The 20,847-nt window shown below is 41.6% G+C and overlaps 2 protein-coding genes across 2 annotated transcripts in view; both read left to right on the top strand.

The window, feature by feature from the left end:
- Window positions 1-159: 159 nt before the first annotated feature.
- INPP5K (inositol polyphosphate-5-phosphatase K) lies at window positions 160-15,334 on the top strand. Its single transcript, XM_082294948.1, has 12 exons — window positions 160-291; window positions 2,392-2,499; window positions 3,141-3,249; window positions 5,750-5,866; window positions 6,183-6,355; window positions 6,969-7,080; window positions 7,579-7,688; window positions 9,957-10,149; window positions 10,383-10,520; window positions 11,006-11,089; window positions 11,755-11,859; window positions 12,853-15,334. Exons 1-12 carry the CDS (start codon window positions 257-259, stop codon window positions 12,967-12,969), a joined length of 1,401 nt encoding a protein of 466 aa, XP_082151074.1. The 5' UTR covers window positions 160-256; the 3' UTR covers window positions 12,970-15,334.
- Window positions 15,335-20,162: 4,828 nt separating this feature from the next.
- The window catches only part of MYO1C (myosin IC), a 48,987-nt gene continuing 48,302 nt past the window's right edge, over window positions 20,163-20,847 (top strand). The window contains exon 1 of the mRNA XM_082294761.1: window positions 20,163-20,268. The gene's annotated coding sequence lies outside the window, so the exon portion shown is untranslated. The remainder of the gene's footprint in view (window positions 20,269-20,847) is intronic.

The following is a 20,847-nucleotide window of genomic DNA, read 5'->3' as shown; positions in this document are numbered from 1 at the left end:
CGCTTCCGTCTCCTTTGTTTTGGGATTTGGATTTGAGGTCTCGGTGCCAATCCCGGGGCTGCTGTGGGTCCTCCCGCCCGCGTGGGGGCGCCCTGGCGCGGCGCGTGCCCGCCCCCGTCACGCGCGCCAATGGGCGCGGAGCGCTGAGGGCGGCGCGGAGGCCGCGGCCGGGCCGGGTCCTGTGAGGGGAGCTCGGGGAGCTCCGCCGGCCCCTTCCCGGTCCTTTGGGCAGCGCTTCCCTGCGGGAATCCCGGGCATGGAGACCGCGGGCATTCCCACGAAGGAGTTGAGGTGAGTGGTGCGCGCGGAGGGGCGCGAGGCGCGGGTCTGAGGGCAGCTCCGAAAAGTGGCCCCAAGCGGTTACGTAAATCGCCGAGAATTAGCGAAACTTGTGTTTGTGCGTATTAACGAGGAGTTACACAAATTGGCAGCGTTGTGTAGTCATATGAAATAGAGGAGAAAAGCTGATTTTCTGGTTTGGAAGGTCGGTACTGGAGTGGTTCAGGGAGGCTTATGGGGCTTTTCTGGGTCCTTGGCACTTCCCGGAGCTCTGTTAATGTGTAATGAGGGCACGAGCATCTGCACTTTTGTAATGTACAGGGTGTCTGAACTTGTCACTTTCTGTTAGGAAGAAGCAGCTTGAGTAAATACTGAGCTTCTGCTTTTACGGTGTTTTTACAATGCGTCTTCGCTCTGTGGCGAGAAGTGCTGGTGTCCTGTCCGGGCTCTATTCCCTACAGAAACCTGCTTAGATGGGATTTGGGTAACAGCCTGTGACAGGAAGACTTAAAAAACCAAACCAACAAGCTGACAATAGCTCAAATATCTCAAAAATCCTTCGAAGGCTGTGTTATGAGCACTGTGACGCTGAGAAATTCTCTGCTATAGAATCATTTGAGGATTAGCATCGCTGATGCTAAATAATGACTTCAGTAGGTTGCTTGTATTTAGGACAGTATTTGTTTCTACCACTGAGGTCTGTGTTTTTATCAGCACCTTGAGGAGTTGAATTTCTGTCAGTAATGACTGATGGCTTCAACGTTATTTCAGTTTTGTTTAATCAGGTAATTGTCTTACGAAATTAGTAACTGGACAGCGTTCCCAAGTGATACATCTCTGGTGGCAGAATTAGATCTGCAGCCTACCTACATTTTTTTTTTTCCCCTGGAAATTTGTTTTGGAGTAGCTTTTGGGTGACTTCAGCGTAGTCTTACAGAGATATACTATTAGTGAGGGAAGTTATGGATCATTTTAGTGTGATATGCAAGGTCATTTTCCAGCTTTCCACATACATTGTGTGTCACCTTGAGCAGGTAGTTGATTGTGGGATAAAAATACAGCCTTAACAATGGGTGTATTGGTGGGATTCACTGATTATCAGTGTTTATAAGGTCATTGTAGAACCCTAAGATGGATGGAAAATTAATAATTATTATTTTTTAAGCCTGTCTGTCATGTAACAAGACTGACAGTAAAGTGAATCTCTTTTAGAAGCTCTGGTACTGAAATGACCATTTTGTAAAGAAGCAACAGATGAGTCCTATGATGTGAATGTTGAGAGGAACAGTGGCTTTGCTTGGTTCTGATCAGAACTTTGTATTTTTGGGAGCTGGAGATTACATTTGCCCTTGCCTACAGACAGGCACATGATCGATTCAAATCAACAATAAATTCTTTTAAACCTTGAGCTTGTAGAATTAACCACATTAAATCTATTATGAAAAACACAATTCACTGTGTGTGGTAGGACGTGATTGCAGCTTTTGTAACAACCCAGCGAGTGTGGTGGGAACGCCACAGTTTTTTTTCAGCATTGCTGCCCCTACATTTGTCCTTTTGTGTTGGAAGCAATGCTGAATTCCACAGGATCTGGAAGACCCTTATCAATCTCTTGATTTTCATGGGCTAGTCCTTCAGGGCATAGCTTTAACTTCGAGCAGATGGCATCCCTCAGCAGCGAGGATGCATGTCAGCATTCCGAGGGGCTCTCCCTGAACGATTTGGAGAGCCTGCCCAACTTGCGCAGCCGCTCTGCCAGCATCAGCAGCACCGGCTCCAGCGGCCGCGTGCAGCTCCGGCACAGGGTGGCCCAGCTGATGGCGTGTGTGGAGGACATCAGCTCGGATGATGAGATCCACGAAGAAGTGTCTCGCACTCTAGATGAAGCTTTCCTCCGCTGGGGGAAAAAGCTGAAGGATAAGTGGCAAGAATTCAGGTTTTGTTCCCTCCAGTTGGTTGTTTTCGTGGTGGTGTCGGGGCTGACAAATAGATTTCTGATGGATGAAAAATGACAGATATTCTGTGGGGAAATCAGAGCGTTCTTAGGATAGAGTGCATATCCACATTTCAATTTTATCAAAAAAAAATTTGGGGTTTTCTGTTTGTTTTTAGACTACACTTAGTTACCTGGAATGTGGGCACAGCTTCTCCCCCTCCCGATGTCACGAGTTTACTTCAGCTGAACTCACTGGGCTCGACCACGGATATGTACATTATAGGGTGAGTGTATATTAAAGAACTTGCTTTGTGAGTTTATTGCAAAACTGCTGGGTCTCAACATGGTCTGTTTTGGGAGCACTGTCTGATGTGGGAGATGGTTTAACACTATTGTTACCAGAGGGTGAAGAGTTAACTTAGTCTAACCAGAGTATTGTCTTAGAACAGAGATGATTTATAGCAGTTATCTGCTGCTATTTTGTGTCAGAATGCAGAACATCTTTTTTCTAAACACACAAAAACTTTTGGCTGCTGTTTTCTTTGTTAGCATGTAAAGGCACGATCATTTTGATATGGAAGTTATGGAAAATTCTGGATGTTTTAAGGGAGTTAGTGCAAGCTTGTCAGTCTCAATTTACCACTCTGTTTTCCAAACTTTGTTGAAATTCTTAAGTCCTTACATTCAGGTTATTTGTTATAACACATCTTAAGTTTGGCATTGTCTGAAACTCTGTCTTAAGGTGTATATAACCTCCTTTAATTTTATTTTCCTCAGTGTCAGATGTGTTAAATTTGTGTGTGGGTTAAACTGCTTGAATGAAAGACTGAACAGCAGGAAATTTCTGGGGTCTGTGTTCTGCAAAGTTCCTATGAATTCTGTCCAAAACAAACTGGTGCAGTGTGAGTAATTGTGATGTATTCAGCTTACAGGAGGTGAACTCAAGAATCACAAATTTTCTGTCTGACTTGGCATTTGATGATCCATGGAGCATTTTTTTCATGACTGTATTGTCTCCCTTGGGGTATATCAAGGTAATTATTTACATCTCTCTTAAGTGTCACAGCAACTGAAGGAAAATATCTTACATTTTTTTCCTCAGATGCTCCATAAAAGATAAGTTGATGGTGTTTTTTGCAGGTGTCTGTCACTTCCATAGGTACACGTATGTTAGAAGTGATTCTTCATCACACTTGTGTTTTCCTGTTTTTCATGTGATGTGAACTTTCACTGAACAGCATATTTCTTGTGGCCACAATGTCTTTATCTCTCTCTTGTTTGTAGAAAAGGTTTTTGCTCTGTGCAGTATTGGGGAACTGTATTGTGATGCTTCTAATGTAGTCTTGCACTATAAATATCCCAAGCAGTGGCAGTGATTTTCATTAAGATTGGTAAGGCTCCTTTATCTTGTTTTTTTTTCCAATTTGTTTGCAGGTGAAAATAAATTGCATATGTGTAAAACAGGATTTTAGTGGGTGTATATATTTACCTGAGGACTTAATTTTTGGTTGAAGACCTATAATATTATTTGGGAATTTTAATGACAAGATTTTGGGGTAATATCAGGGACATAAGATCAGCTAAAGTACTGGCTATTTGAATAATGAAAACAATAAACGTAGAAAGATATCCTGAATTTCTCTAATAAAGAGAAATAAAAAGCCTTTTGTAGTGGTTTTTAAACCAGCATTATTTCAGGCTGATTTTGCTGAGGTGATTGCATTATCTGCGTGCTAATCAGACTCAGTAGTTGTGCTGTTCTTTTAATTGTAATTAAACAAAACAAAGGACCCATTGGGAATTACAAAAAGGAAAAAAACCCACATTGTTCATTCTGGCCTAAGTCATTGCTGATAAAAATTCAAAATCTGGCCGTGGGCTGACATTCAGGCCCTGTATACACACACTTAAAAGAATTCCTGCTGGTATGCCTGGCTGATTTTGAATTCTAATTTATAACTATGGCAGTTTGAACCACACTAATGAATGGATGCTGCCACCTAATGGCTTTCAGCAGGACTTGATTAGCTCTAATAATAAGGGGGAGCTGTCAGGCCAGGTCAAAATCAAACCAGGCAGCAAGGAAAGGTTATCCTAGGACTTAGCCAGGAATTTGGTTGAGGAGGAGAGGAGCAGTTGCCCCTTGGCTGACCTGTGACGAGGTTGGGTGTGGAGGGATAGGTGTTCATCCTTGGGACATTCTGTCCCCTCAGTAACAGAGTCTGTTTTCAGAGTGTTACATTGGTCACAGTCAGTTCTTTCACCATCCACAGGATCATGTTCCCTCTGTGCAAGGGCTTTGCTTGATTTCGCTCTGAGGACTGGTGGGACTGGTGCTGGTTCCAGCAGAGGAAGGGTCAGTGCCTTGTGGTGTTCAGGACCTGTGGATCTTGAGAAATGTCTTGGGACTGGCCACAGCAGAATGAAACAAAGCAAATAAATAATAGAGGGACTGGAAGGTCTGGGTACCTCATGAATGTAATTATGGAAAGGAGAATGCTGACTACTAAAATATTCATGCATCATCGAGTAATTGCAGTCCATTGTTTCAATATTCTGTTTGGTATTTTGCTGGGTTCAAAGACAATGAGAACATTAAAATATATTCTGAAATCATTTAACTGTGTAGATAGGAAGACAAAGAAAAGAGGAATTCTGTTTTAAATTTTGGGCTGAATTTTTGTGCTTCTCCAGCCGTTGCATGTTATTCTAATGTAGTCTTTTTCTAAATTAATCCAGCATAAAATTGAACTACAATTAATGTATTTCAATATCTGTATTTTAAATGGAATCATTGTCATTAAAACAAACACAATGAATTTTGTGTCTCATGCCAGAAACGTTGTAAAGTCCATAAATGTTCAATGAAGGACATCTTTATTAGACTATTTCCACACACAACAAACCAAAAAAACCCTAAACCACAAAACCCCCCTGTCTGTATGCTCCCTAAGTGTTTGGTAAATCAGTTTTTACAGGCACTGCAGGCAGGAGTTACTGCTGTTTGCAGCTCATTGTTTTTGCAGATGCCTGGAATTGACTGCTGTGCTTTTGAGGCATTTAATGGCATTTAGAATATTTAATGATCTGCTGAAGGGTGCTTCAGTTTGAAAAACTTGCTGCTGTTGGAGGACTTGTACGTGTGAGCTGTAAAGCTTTTAGGTGAAAAGTGAAGGATTTGGTCCTTCATGAACAGGATTCTTAAAGAATGAAACAAGAGGCTGGTAAGTCATAAGAAAAGTCTTTAAAGAGGTTTGGGCAGGTGCATGTTCTGAGGTCAACTTCAAATTTGTAATACAATGTTAGAACTGTGTTAATTAGCTAAGGGATTGGTCAGATTTGTTTATAAGGAATATGTTTTTCACAGCACTGAAATGGGTCTGCATTTACTGTGTCACAGTATTGAGGCCAGGTTTGGCAAGGGAATTGCATGACTTCTGCTCTGGCCTTCTTCCCCTAAAAGCTCCCCAAGAAACCCAAGTAAACCCAAGGAACTCCTGGAAATGACCATTCCTTCTTTTTTGTCTCTTCCAGCTCTCCTCAGTTCGCATGCAGGGGTTGCTGCTTCTGATCTTTGTGAAGCACGTCCACCTTCCCTTCGTCCGGGACATCCACACCCACTACACACGGACAGGCCTCTATGGATACTGGGTAAGGAATTCCCGAGATGTGGTTGCCCTGGTTACTTACGGTGCTGTGTGCCTCTGCACGGATCCATGCTGAGAGATAGGAGATGTGGTTTAATTAAAAATTAATAAACTGACAAGCAAACTCATTTGTTTGAGCCTTGTGTGCAGCGCAGACCATAATCTCGCCAGTTTATTTGCTGATACACAACAACTTGTGTAGGAAGAAATTGTACTGATTTAAATCTAAATTGCAAGATTTAAAAAGTTGTAGGTGGTGTTAATAATTACACTTGCAGGCGTTGACTGCAGTTTCAGGGAATGTTGTTCTTCCATCCCAGGGGAACAAAGGAGGAGTCAGCATCCGCATGTCCCTCTTTGGTCACACGATCTGTTTCATGAACTGCCACTTGCCAGCTCACATGGAGAACACAGAGCAGCGACTGGATGACTTTGAAAAAATTCTAGAAATGCAGTTTGAAGGAGAGGATATTCCAAGTCCCATGGATCATGAGTGAGTTGTTCACTTAGTTCTGTCTCTGTAGATTTTATCTATTATATGGTGAACTCTTGCACTGAAGAGTTTTGGGATTGGAGTTTTCATCCATCATTTTTATTTTAAATGTCCCTTCGTCCTTGACCCTGAACCCTGTGAGGAAAAGATAACCTGAAAGACAGATGTCTGTTTTACAAGACTGTTTTCTTCCAGTCTTTAATTTTTTAATACATTTGTTAGCATATAGACTGTACATGTCATGCAGGAAAGCTTTAGAAACTAAAGCCTGTTAATACCAAAAATCCTCTAGGTTGCTCTTAAATGTTCAGAGACGTAAGACTCAGGAGAAGTTAATATTCAGGCAGTAATGAGCAAGCAGCAAGAAAGCAAGGGACTTAATTTACTGTTCCAATTACTTTAAATTTTTTTTACTTAGCAGCAGGTTATCCCTGTGTAAGCCTATCTATAACTACTTAATGTTTGTGTTTAAGCTGTTTGCATTAAGCAATATAAGTGATTAGAGCACCTAATTAGTGTAATGGCTAATATTCTGTCAAATTCTTCCCTCATTTAATGGTTTCCTATAAATATGCCATGTTTTATGCATTTTGGTTTGGTTGGTTTTTTTAAGGATTCTCTTCTGGTTTGGAGATCTAAACTTCCGGATAGCAGATTATGGGATACACTTTGTCAGAGAATCAATCAATAACAAGCGCTTCAATCTGCTGTGGGAAAAGGACCAGGTAGGTTGTCTCAGTCTCTTTGGGGGTTTGGGTTTGTTTTTAATGCACACAAACACAACGCAGTAGTTAAATTACACCTTGAGCTTCTAATTTCTGTTACAGAACACAAACTGAGAGCAGTCATGAGGTGGAACGTGAGGTGGTCATAAGCCCCAATTGATTGCCAACTTTTTTTGCTTTGGTGTAGTTTCTTACTCATTTACAGTGCTCACATTTGACTGGAGCTTTCTTTGAACTTCATGTCTTGTCAGTTGTTCCTTACCCTGACTTCTCCCAAGAATTATTTTTAAGACAACCTTATTCTGGAATTGCCCCAAAGCTTTCAGATGGATCATGTCAAGAGTTCTGCTATAACAAAGAGGCCTTTCTGAATTCACCTTTCCAATTACGCTGTACTGACTGCAATGTTGAACTCCTGGAAGATGCTTTCCCAATCATCCTTTAAGACCAGATTTTTAAACATAATCTTTAAATAAATGTTACTTTTTATATTTGCAGTTAAATATGGCAAAAAAGAAGGAAGTGTTTCTTAAGGAATTCAAAGAGGGTCCTCTGCAGTTTAAGCCCACCTACAAGTTTGACCTTTACTCGGAGGTCTATGACACAAGGTAAAAGATAAAATGAGTTTGGAGTATGAGAGTGAATGTGGTGCTTGCTTAAATATCATTTCAGTAATCAGCAAACCTGAATTTCCTGACTGTGCTCGTGAATTGGGGCTGTTGAGCTGTTCTGTTAGGCTTGGATCGATTGAATCTGAGTAAATGAATATTTTTTGCTGAAGAAGCTGGGGTCTGCTGATTGTATGAGGGAAGTAATCAAACAACCCAGCTTCCTTTTTGGAAAGACCAGATTCACAGAATAAATGAGCACTTGTTTAAGCTGCTTCTGTTTTGTTCTTTCCTACTAAAGGTGCTCATTGGTTGTCAAAAAGGAGCAAAAGAATAATTGTCAGCCGTTTTTGTTTCCCTTCTCTGTTTAAGCATTTCATTTGGTATGCTGGTATTTGAAAATTAATGTATATTTGTCTCTGTTGATTGTTTTAAGTTGAAAATGGAGTATCTCATATTTCCAAAGTTTTTCTCTGATATTAAAGTCTGTTTGTTAAGTATTAGTCTTATGTTTCCACAGAAGGATAAGTTCCTGTCCAAACAGGGTTTTGTACTGATCTTTTTCTTTACTTCCAGAGAACAGAAGTCCCTGTTTTGGTTTAAGTAAGAAGAGAACTTTCTGAATTTTGTAGTTTTTTTAATATTTCAGAATCAAAACAAGGCTCCATCTGAGCTTTTGCTTTGATTTTTGTGAAATATTTGAAAATCAGATGACAGCTGATTTTCTTTAGGGATTTTTTTTAACCTGTCTGAAAGCTGCACTGTTACCTACTCTGCTGTTGCACTTAATATTGGAAGTTCATTCATGTGGATCCAAAGACCTTTTGCTTCTTAATTGAATGTAAAGAGATGTAATGGGACCAGCAGTAAATCCAGTTAACAAAAAAGACTTATAATAATCCAAACCTGGGCATATTGGGATTCATAGGCTGGTTGTCTGTATTGGCTGATTGAAAGAATAAAAAGTGTATTTATACATTCTGTGTGCATCCTGCTGCTGTTCAAGCTACCAGAGAGACTTTGCTCAGATGGGGGTGACCAGCAGACCTCAAGGCAAGCACCCTGCAAAAGTTGCTTTTACTGAAGCCCACAGAATATTATTTTTGATACTTCTTCAATGTGAATGTTTGTTTCCCATCTAATACCCCATTTCTCTAAAACAGTGAGTGTATTACCTTAAGCTGTTGTTTTGGTATTTTCCTGCACAGCAGAGCAGACATCTGGCAGCTCATAAAGATTTCTGTCGGTTTATGTAATTACTGGAGTAAGTGGGATAAGAGCCCTTAGTCATTTCAAATCTTTCCACCTTATTAAAGGTGGGAAGGGGTAAAACAAAATTCTGTTGAATATTGAACTAAATGGCCTTGGTTTTGATATTTAAAGTTATTAAACTGACAGTTTTCCTTACACATTCTGCTTTTAACTTTTATAATCCAATCCAGTCCATTCTAATTCCTCTTCCATAGGGTATGATCTTTTCTCCATTTCAATTTGAAGTGATCCCCCCATCCAGAGAGTTGCTGTTAAGTCTTCCTCTACAGAGAGAACCACAGAGGGCTCATGTCTTCTGGTGTAATTGATGTGGTATAAAAGGAAACTCTGCATTGTGATAACAGTTTGATGTATAGCACAGTTGCAGGCACAACTTCCTTGATTATGGAATTTTAAAAGCCTGTTGTTATGAGACAGCAGTAGCTTGCAAACCTGAAATGCAGGCTGGTACAATTTAGAGGAACTTCTAAATAAAGCATTGCTCTGGCACCTGTGATTACCATAAGCTACCCAAGTTTGTCCTGTTTTTTGTTGTTAAAAGAAACTTGCTCTCAAATATTTTGAATAATTTCAAACATCCTTCAAACTCTTCCTACATATTCCTTATGTTTACGCCCTCGTTTCTCAGAATATCTGTACATTTGGAGCCTGGGGCAGTTGCTGTACTCACTCAATGTTCATGCATGTTTTTACAGGGTTTTAGGAGAAAGTATCATTTCCTGTATGAAGCCAACTAACCCACTGAAACGTCCTTCTCCCCTTCATTTTACTCCTCTTTCAGAAAGCCGTGAAACTGATCTGGGGTGAATGGAGTTCAAATTAAGGAAATGTTGGTTGTAAAACACATTAAACAGAGCTGTAAAATGAAGCTTGGATATGATTGCCTCCTTTTATTAATATGTATCTCACAGTCTTTGAGTAGATTTTGCACAGCATTCTTAGCTTTTGGCAATTTGTTTCTCTGCTCATTTCACTTTTTACCTTACATTTTTGCAGTGAGAAGAAAAGAAAGCCAGCATGGACTGATAGAATTCTATGGAAAGTGAAAAATCTCTGTGAGGTTGCATCAAAAGAAGACGAATTCCCTGAAGAAGAAAACCCGATTTCTGTTACTCTGAATAACTATGTCAGTCACATGAGCTATGGCATCAGTGATCACAAACCTGTTACAGGAACTTTCAAGCTTGAGGTGCTGTCCCAGTTATGTTGTTCAGAAAAAGTTTGTTTTACTTACAGCAGCTGATTTCCTAAACCATAATCTCTGTTTCATTCTGATCATAGTGAAGGCAGCAAATTGCTTTCAGGTTATTTCCAGTCAGTTAAAGAGTCCCACAGGTGGCAATTGTGACAGAGAATAACTTGAAAAGAATAACTGAAAGAATGACAGGCTTGACTGAGTTTAAACTCTGTTCTTTTGTGTAGATGAAGCCTCTTGTCTCAGATCCCTTGGTCACGCTGAGTCCTGAGGGTGAGTGGAGTGCAGAGCACGATGTTTTCATCCGCTACTCCACGGTGCCTGAATTCCCCAGCAGCGCTTGGGACTGGATTGGGCTCTTCCAGGTAAAGTTATCTCATGGATCTTCAGCAAAGATGGTGAATGTGACTGCAGGAGGTCGTTGAGAGTTTTGGAGCAGTGATTCTTGCTAGTGCAGAACTCTCTGAAATGGTTGTGTCCCTTGATTGCTGTTAGTTTCGGTGTGCTGACAGTTTAGCCCTACAGCATGGGAGTTCTTCCACACCCTTTAAATTCTCTGCTAAGATAATCTAGTGGTTTATTTAAGTAAAATGTTTCAGAAGCTCTGGAAAGGAGTTTATGCAACAAAAAAAAGAACAAAAATAAAAGTCTATAGACAGGTGAGAGAACAGAGCACTCCCACCCTCTCAGTAAACAAAAGGTTTGTGCAAGCCCCCAAAATGTTTTGATCCTAAGAGTGTTTTAATTATTTCAGTGAAAAAGTAAACGTCTCTCACAACTTTGAGTTTCCCATGTAGTGTATGGTTTTCGTTTCCATCAGGAAGCTGATGGTTTGGATCTTTCCCTGCAGGTGACTTTCAGGCATGTGAATGATTATGTTACTTACGCTTGGGTGGAAGATGATGAAATTTCTTCCAACAAAGACAGCAAACAAGTAAGTCAGTTGTATTTCTTTCTAATGTAGTTTCCCACTGGAGTTCTGTTCCATATCCCCTTCCCCTTAGAGGTTCTGTATTCTCTTCCCAGTTGCAGCTAATTTGGAACAATGTTTAAAATCCCTCTTCCTAATTCTTCCTATTGAATGTTTTGGTCCCTCTTTAAAAGCTGCTGTCAGTTACAAAGCTTTCTAGCAGTGACTACCTAAAGTGATTTAAACCAAACAAATAAAACTTATTTTGATACAAATGATAACTATCCAAAGATACTTATCTGAACGAATAGAAGTTGAAATTGGGAACCGTGGCTCCTTGGGACAGGCCCAAACCAAGGTAGTGAATTGCTCTGCTTTTCCCACCAGGAGGCAGCTCCACTCCCTCTGCTGCTCTGTGGCTTTGTCCCTTCCTTTAAAAGCACTCTGGGTCTCTTCTCCCTTCTCACTGAACCAAGCCAGCTTGCTGACATGGTGAAGGATATTCCTTCTCCTCCCTGATTTAATTTTCAGACGGTTTCCTGAGTTATTTCTGTCCTCATCTGTTTGAGCTTACGTTTTAAAACATGCTTATAAATAGCAGATACTGATTTTGATAGTGTCCTGAATGGCTTTTTTGTAAACTTCTTTTGCTGTGGAAATTGCTCATTGCCTGTTCTTATTCTTGCCAGGTTTACATGAGTGCTTCAGAAATACCTAAGATGGGAGGAGAATTTTTGCTTTGTTATTATAGCAATAACTTGCAGTCAATAGTTGGCATCAGTGAGCCTTTTCAGGTAATACATTTGGAAGCACTGATTAATGTTGATGTAATTTTTTTTTTTTTTTAATATTTATTTTGTTTTCGTATGCATCTGAACATAGCTGTGTTAATCCTTGGGAAGGTGGCAGCAGAAGGAATTTTTAAAAGAATATGTCCTAGCTAAAAAGAATTTGCTTATATGCCAAAAGACTCTGAGTAACTGTTATGGCATCACACAGCAGTGAAATAAAACAGGTTTCTCTCTCTGTGTTCTCTTTTGGATCTTCAGGCTCTGTCATGTTAGGTCCCCAGTTTCTGTTAAAGATGACAAATCAAGTGCTGCCAAATTTCTGGCAGATTGTAGCTGAGCTTTTTGTGCTCCATTTTGTGACTTGCACAAAAGTGTTTCCTGGAAATTGTCACTTGAATTTGGGAAGGATGGGACAGCTGGATTCAAGTTATTTCATTAACAGGCTTTGTTTAATTTCTGCAAGGATGACTTAACCTGCCCAAACAAGATGAACTGACCAAGCATTGCTGCTTCTACACAAGCACTGTTTTTTCCAGAATAATTTTGTTTGGGCATAATTTTCCACGCTGTCATGGCTGTGCTAATATGGTGGGAAATCATTAAATTGGAATTCTGCATTGTTGATGATGAGGATGAAGGGGTTTTAGAAGACTGTAAAATTCCAGTGCCTTAGGGAATACAATAATGAAAGTTCCTGGGCTGGCTGGTATCTCATTCCTATTTTATACTATTATATTTTATTAATATATATTTTTTTCTGTATGGGTGAGAAACATGGCAAAGTGGAGTATTTGTGTTGTCTCTGAGCTCAGTATCTGTCAGAGACTCTGCAGGATTGCTGCCTCTCTTCTTGGATGACATTTCATATTTTGCTATCACTATAGTAGATTTTTTTAATCATCTTAATTCTTATCAAATTCTTTATATAATGGTATAAATAATACAGAGCAACACGGTGCTTTTGAATTGTTAATTTGTTATTTGTCTCTCTCCTAGATTCAGCCTAGCAAAACACCAATAGAAGGGGATCTGCCAGAGGAAGAGAGCAGCTGGCTGCAGAAGCCTGACAATCCAGAATCAGGGGGTGATTCTGAAAAGAGAAAGGGCATTTAATGGTCCTGGTTCAGCAGTCAGATGATTCTTTATGTCTTAGCGATTGTAAGCTTTTGCTCTTAGAAGATGGAGTAAGACAGGTAGGATTGTTCAGAAACTTTGTAAGCTCGTAGAAGATAATTTATTGTGGAAATGGATATTTTTATTCTGGGGAGAGTAACTCTCTTGCACTGGATGAGAACTGTAAAAATAGCACTTAAGGAATGCTGTATGTTTTAAGGTGATAGACATTTCTAATGCAATGATTTAATCTAAGGAAGTTGTAATGTTTAATAGATTTTTTGGCTTGTTCCTTTTTTTTGTAGAGAATATTTTATTTACGATGCAATATTTACTATGCTGTAACCACTTAATAATTGATTTCCAAATTTTGAGTTTAAATGAAGTTATTTAAAAATTATTTATTAGATACAGCTAGTTAGCTTGTTTTAAAATTTTATTTGACTTTCAAAATGTAAGCTAATTACCTTTTGGGAAACACCAGTGACAACAGGCCACATGAAAACAAAATCTTCGGAGGGTATAAAGTCTGCTTTGGTAGATCCTTCTCTTCATGCCTTACTGAGAGCACTTTGTAGGATTTTCCATTTCTGATTTTTCCAAATTGAAATACATTTATCAAAATGCACTATTCCTGATTTTTTAAAAATTCTTCTTTTACAAAACAATTAAGCAATTTGCTTATTGCTTTCTCCCCCTCATTAAAAAAAGAAAAATAAACCCATTTTTATACCAGTTCCTGGCTTGGAGTTAGCCAGGATCCCGTAACTTCTGAAGGAAATTGCAGAAGTTGACAAATGCTTTAGCATAGGTGAGCAGCCCATGGTTGATGAAGCATTTGGCATGATCTTTGAAAATTGTAAATCTCTTGAATTTATAGTAATCAGTCTGCAAACTTTCTGATTTCTAGAGGTGCTCAGACCTTACTGTATCCTGTGCACTTGAGGGTGGAGATGGAATAAGAAATTTCATGTACCTTTAGGAACCTGAAAGGTAGTTAGCTTCAGAAAGGGTCTTGTTTCTTGATGAGGAAATAGAGATCTTTGGAAAGGATAGGAAGAAGCATCAACATTCCACAGAATCTCAGACTGCAGTGCTGGAACAGAGCACTTGTGAGTCTCCCATGTTCTGTATCCACAGCTCCCTCCCATGTGTGGTGAGTAGTTAGTTACTCCTCACTGGCATGGTGGTTAGGGATGGAAAAGAGCAGATTTGGCTCAAGTGGAAGAGCAAAGTGTGTTGGGATGTTCATGCTGGAATACTCCTTCAGAACTGAGTGGATTCCTTTTTGCTCTTTTTCTCAAAGCCTTATTTTTTTCAGGGTTGTTTTGAGATAGAAAGTTAACAGCTTGATAAGATATTTGTTTTGCTTCCATCATTCACTGTATAAAATCTATTGAGGTCCAGGTGTCTTTGTGTCCTGTTGAAGCTCTGACATAGGTTTTCTGGTTAGGTAGTTGCAGTGGGGTTTAGGAACACTTGGCCTCTGTAGGTTTTAGTTGTATCTCAGCGTGGTGCTTGGTGTTGGGAACTGTTCCCAGTTGTGAGTAGTGAGGGCAGGTTCAGAGGTTACTGTGTTCATTGCATGGATTAACACTGCCTTGAGGTTTACAGTTTGTACATTCCTGTTACACTTTGGAACAATATTAGAAACAGTTTTCCCATTTATACTAGTCTCCCAAGAATTTGTTTTGCACTGAATCTTTCAGATAGGTGACTTCTTCTGGCAATTAGGGCATCAGACAAATCCCTGTTTTGCATTGCAGTAACTTCTGCAGTTCCTGACTTGTGCCCTGTTTCTGGTTTCACTCGTGTAATTCTGACCATTCTCCATGCAAGGAGATTCTGTGGAGAGCCCAAAAAACAGTGGGCTTTGAATTCCAGACCACAGCTGGTGATTTACTGTGGACCAAGATCCAGTTTCTCCTAAGCAGGGTGCATCTGCTGGGCAGGAGCAGCTCAGAGGGAGCCATGCAGCCTCTTTGCAGGGACAAAACACTCGAGATCCTTTGTGTTTGTGGGAGCTGAGAACCCTCTGTCACTGGACACAGAAGCTGCATTTTGTAAACTGATTCTTTGAACCACAGGACTTCCCAGAAAATGCCCACAGCAGCTGGGATTGGAACTGCTTGTGTGTAAGGAGGATGCTGCACAGAACTCTGCACTTCTTTCTTCAGTATTATGCACACAGAGGCACTTTTGTTTACTACTGTTACCTATGGTAGCTTTTCAAACTATTCCATGACCTGTAATGATGCAATTTCTGATGAAATTTATCTTTCTTAAAACACCTTTAATTGGATGTTATAATCACTGGAAATGTTTTTATACTCATGTGTTTTCTTTTCATGTACCTCTAAAATAAATCCTGGCAGTGAAGTGTTGTGCATGGCCTCTGTTAATTTGAGAAGGAACAGACTGGCTTGGGTGGGGAGGATTAATTTGTAACCTTTCTCCAAGGAACTTGTTTTGGTCATGTTTAATTCAGAGACACAAAGTATTTTAGAAGGAAATCAGTAAGAACATGTGGTAGGGCTTTGGGCTGCAAAAGAAGGGCAAGGACAAATGCTGGTTTTCCTTTGGACAAAGCAGATTCATCTTATTTTTTCCCTTATTTCAATGAATCCAGTATTACATGCTCTTGTGGTTTTGTATTTTCTGTCCCTCTTCCCCAGTGGGGAGGTCTTGACATTTTCCTTGTAAAAATGCCCAGACCACTTAAAATTCTTTCTTAATTTTTGAGAACAGGTTCTTCTAATTTCACTTTTTCACAGTGAATTTTTCAGTGTGGTTTGAAGTGTCTTTTATGTCTTTATGAAAGATCTGCCACGTTATGCTTCGTATTTTAAATTTTGTATTTTTTAATATAAATTTGCACTTGATTTGCATCTAAAGGTAACTTTTCATAACTCTTTGCTGTTGGAGAAATTATTTTCAAATGGCAATTAAGTCTCCTAAGGAATGTTGTCCAGTCTAGCCTCATTTAACTTCCACAATATTTCTGATTGCTGGCTAACCTCAGGATGTGCAGTGTATCATTGCACACAGATAGTACAGCTCTGTGTAAACAGGAAATATTTCTAAGATGTCTTTGCATGTTTGTGAGACCCTAAAAATACGTTCTGATAAAGACCATTGTTTCTACTACCACTGCTTCCTTCTCTGCTCTTGGCCATTGAGTGACACTCAGATGAACTTGTCTTAATTAATATACTGCAGTGGAAAGGCCAGTTGAACAAAGCTGGAATTAGGTTTTCCTTGAGAGAGGAAATGATAACTTTTTTGAGAACTCTGTGATGCTAACAGGAAGCTTCCTGTGGCCCTTTCTGCCCCTGGATGTAGGGATTGCTGTTTGAAAGTGATTGACATGAAGCAATTTCTATTTAATACCCAGTTACTCTGGAAAATGATCTGCTCGGGAACTGCCCTGAACTTGTCTAAATGCTTCAACTTGAGGAACATCATCCATCTGTGTTTGTACATCCCACCTCCCTGTCTTACAGTGGAACTGTCATCTTCCACTTACAGGGTCTCTGCAATTAAAAAGAACATAGTGCAACCTAGAAAGCAGCAAGGGAAATCTGTGTGGGAATTGTTCAACACAGAGTGGGAGAATCACTGGAGCAAAACAGTGAAGTGTAAGATCTGGGAATGCAAACTGGCGAGAGGAAATGCAGAGGTAGGAGAAAAATTCAGAAAATATGAATACAGGCACCACAAAAGGATGAAAAACAGAATAGCAAATGTTTTAACCTGCTAATGATGCTTTGAAACTGGCAGTTCTCAGGTACAGACATTAGCTCTGGTAAGGGAGTGTGTCAGCATCATTTGTCACATACCAGTTTCACTGTAATTGTGTTGTTTTACTGCTCAGGCTCATCAGAGACCACACTGTGCTCTGTGCCCCTTTTCATTTTCTTCTTTCTTTTGAATTTTTTTTCTTCTGCTTCTTTTTACTGTCTTTACCTTTTCTTGGGTTTTTTTTTCCCCTCTTACCACTCACTTGTAGCCAATTTTCAGAAGTTTTTTTACACATAATTCTGCTATCTGCATCACAGGAGCCATTCCACCTACACAGCTCTGGTGTTCTGACCTTTGTGATTTCTCTCCATAGAAAGGGGAGATAAACCAGGCTGGGTATTGCTCCATATTACTGAGAATAGGGTGGGTTTGTTTGAGGAAGTGACAGTGAGGGTTTTTTAAATGTGATAAAATCTACTTTTTTAGTAGAGCTCTGTATTGGGAAGTAGGTGCTCAAGGAAACAATTGTTGGACTGGAACAATCTTGTGTATAACAGCTAAGGAAGCATAAGAATAATTCCAGATATGAAACAGAACAGTGACAGGCCCTTTCTTTGCAGTTGCTGAACAGAATCGTGTTACCTGTATCTGCTCTGCAGTAGCCAGTGCTTGTTAATGTTATTAATTAATCTTGTTAATGCCTTCTTGGCAAGCATTATCAACTGGAGTTGGTTTGTAGTAGAGTTGACAATTCAAATTTGGCTCTTCCAAGAAGATAGAAGGAATTATCTCCTCAGCAAGTCTTAAAATGCCTGAAATTGAGAGTGATTTTTTTCCCCCAGTCACAGGCAGGATATCTGATACCTTTTTTGGCGGGTGATAGGTCTGGCCACTCCATTAATGGATGGCATGATCATTGTAAAGCTCTGTAATTGCACTTAAACCAGTGTTCACCAGATTATTTTTCTCCTATTTGTAGGAATTTTTGTGCAGTAACGTGCCAATTAATTTCCTTTGCCATGATTAGTTAGCTACTCAAGGACTCAATTAATAATGATTCCGTTCTGCAGCAGTTTGCAGAACTTCCTGTAGTTACCATGGGAGCAATCAGGATTTTCTATTGCTTGCTCTTGGAGGCAAAGATGAAGCATTTTTTCTGCACAAAATCTCTTGGTAGATTTTTGAAGTCACCATGGGATTGTTTCGTGCCAACACCTCTGAAACAGCATCCGCAGCGACCTGACTTTTCTGAGCCCTTTGGGACAGAAATGGAACATCAACAAAGTTGGAGGCAATAAACACAAACATAAATTTAGCCTTCTTGGAACTGTCGTGGCACATTGTAACGAGTGAAAACCAGTCTTGAACTTAATTGTTTCAGCTCACACCTAACACTTGGTATAAATACAGAGGTTCATCTTTTCCTCTCACAACAGGGCTCCGAACCAAAGGCTGCACTTAGTCAAGGTTGTGTGCTGCTGCTGCACACTGAAATCAGAACTACCCATAAAGAATAGAAGGATTTACTGACTTTCCTTGGAAAAATGGAACTGCAGATTGAACGTATTCCTACAGGAGAAATCATCCGCGTGGTCGGCCGCAAGGCAGAGCGCAAGACTGTAAGCATGGCTTTTATTGTTCTCTGTCCCCCTCTGGTACTGTTGGTTACACAATAACCAACTTAGATCTGAACTGAGCAACTCCAAGGCAAGAACGAGAGGGTTTGCAAGGCTGGTTGGTCATTGGAGTGACTGTAGCTGTGTTGTGAACATTTTTTTTCTCTCTGGGATGGAATTAGTAGCAATGAAGTGAGTGGGAGTTTAGAAAACCATTAAAATGTATTTCCTGTAGAAATACTGCAGTGTACCAAAGTTTCATGTTTGGCCTGGTTGTATGAATTCTGTCAGAGTTCTGGGAGCACTTTCAGGCTGCAGAGGATGGGAAAGAGCTTTGGAACAATTATTTTGTTCCTCTTCTGTGTTGATTGTGCTGTCACAGGGTTCATGCCCTGAATGTTACAGGAAGGTTCACAGATGGAAAATTCAGTGGTACAAGGACATATTAACAGACTTTTATAAATATCTCAAGGAACTGACTATTCTGTTTACTTGGGACTTTATTGACTTGTGTTCAGGGTTTGTGTGTAAGCAAATGGAAATCCATGAGCTGATTGTTTCTGGTTTGACACAAACAGTTGAGAAAGGCGGTACTTTTCTAAGAATAATTTCAGTTTTCTTGGCTGTTCTGTGTGTTTTGCTTCAGAATATTTTCTATCTGCATTTGTATAATTTTTAATTAAAGGAGTCTAAAGAAAAGGAACTACGTAAAATTTAAAATGTTTAGAAGTACCTAAATGCAACTGTGAATTTATCTCTCTTTGTCATAGCTATTTAAAATCTGTTTAACAGATCTTCAGCTTTGGTAGGGCCATCTTGTACTGAAGTGCACATCTGTGCATGTTGCTGCTGTTTCCTAGCATTGTCTTTCCAGTGACTAATCTGAAACTCCATCTGAAAATTAGCTGAGACATTTACTGTGTGGTTACACAATTGTCAGGTAGAGTCATTTTTCTTCAGAAAAAACTGAGAGCTCCCTCTGCCTTGTTGGGAGAGGAGACAGTGACAATTTTGGTGTTCTTTGGTTTTCAGTAAACAGTCCAGGAATGTTACTGACTTATTTGTAGTGACAGTAGGGGACACTGGCAGGACTGGATTGTTGTTCCCAGGGGAAAATGTTCCTTTAAACCTTAGCATGTGCCAGGGTACTGGGGAAGACATCAAAGAAACTTTCTAAAATCTTTTAAACTTACTAACATTCCGTGAAACGGTAACTTGCGACTTCGAAAACAATGCGTGTTGGTGCACTGTTGGTGCTGCATGAGTGGCCAGAGAGAGGTGGTTTTTGATGTCCTGTGCTTTAAGAGAAACTTTAAGATACTTTAAACTTCTGCAGGAGTGGCAAGAGCAGAGCTTTACTGTTTCAGCTCCGTGTGGTTCAGGCTGTTGGAGTTCAATGTGCAGAATTTCCTGTGGATCCTGACGAGATTGCCTCGGGTGTTTCACACCTGTGAGGGATGAACCAACTTGCTGCTCACAGTGGATGGTTGCCTCAGCTTGGTGGAGTCACTCCAGAGCGAACTTCACCCTGCGTCCTTCCCAGGAACATGCACTTTTGATGACTCCCAGAACCAGGCGTCAGCCAGGAGGGGCCGGTAGAATTACCATCAGCGTTCGAGATTTATCTTGTCCGTCTGGAGCAGACAGGTGCGTCTGCCCTTCGAGGCAGCAGCAACAGCTCGGTGCAGAAGCTGCTCAGCAGGATGCTGTTGCCGCGGACAGTGTAACCAGCGCGGCCCGGGCCGGGGGGGGCGAGGCGGGGTCCCGGTGGCGGCGGGGCCGGTGCAGGTGAGGGCGGAGGCAGCGGCCCGCAGCCCGCATGCCCGGCGCTCGGACATGCTCACTAGCGGCGCGGCGCGGGCTCCCGCGGGCAGTCAGCGCCGAGGCGCTCGCGGAGCCGCCGCAGGGCCCCGAGCCGCGCGTCCCGGGGCGCCGAGCGCAGGTGAGCGGGGCCGGGGGGGCGAGCGAGCGAGCGGCCGCTGTGTACGGCCGCCTCCTGCCCGGCCGGCGGCACCGGCGCTCGGGCACATGGCTGCGGGGCGCGCGGGGGCAGCGGAGGCGGCGCCCCGGGCGGCCGCAGCTCGGCCGTTCTCCCGCAGCCGCCGACCTTCCCGGAAACTCTACGCGTTTTCCACGGAAGGAACAAATGAGCGGGCTAGAGCAGCCGGCATCCTGGCGGCGGCACGGCGTGGCTCCGGCTGCCCGGAGCAGTTGCTCCCTGCCTGGCTCCCGGCCGGTCCGTGACTGCGCTCCGGTAACGCTTCCCTGCGCGCATCCCGCACGCCCTGCCCGGCACGGGGCGAGCGCTGCTCGCGGGGAGCCCGAGCGGAGCCGCGGCGGGGCCGGGCAGGGTGTGGCGGGCGTGCGGCTGCTCCCGGCTCAGACGTGGCCGTGGCACGGCCGGGGCTCCGGGCGGCTTGGCGTGCCCTTGTCAAGACGGGCTTCCTGTACATCCCGAACTTGCGTTACAGCTCCGAGCGCTGTTGGGTGTGATCCGCCCTGCTGTGCACAGCACTGACGT

Source organism: Coloeus monedula, assembly GCF_965178545.1.
Source record: "Coloeus monedula genome assembly, chromosome: 20".
Taxonomy (NCBI): domain Eukaryota; kingdom Metazoa; phylum Chordata; class Aves; order Passeriformes; family Corvidae; genus Coloeus; species Coloeus monedula.
Note: the sequence above shows the minus strand (reverse complement) of the source record. Positions and strands in the feature narration are given on the sequence as shown.

Excerpts from the sequence above, each read along its gene's own strand:
- INPP5K (XM_082294948.1), top strand. The coding sequence starts at position 257 with ATGGAGACCGCGGGCATTCCCACGAAGGAGTTGAG. Across the intron at positions 2,500-3,140 it reads ACGGATATGTACATTATAGG|CTTACAGGAGGTGAACTCAA; the intron begins GTGAGTGTATAT and ends TGATGTATTCAG. Across the intron at positions 10,150-10,382 it reads CAGGAACTTTCAAGCTTGAG|ATGAAGCCTCTTGTCTCAGA; the intron begins GTGCTGTCCCAG and ends TCTTTTGTGTAG.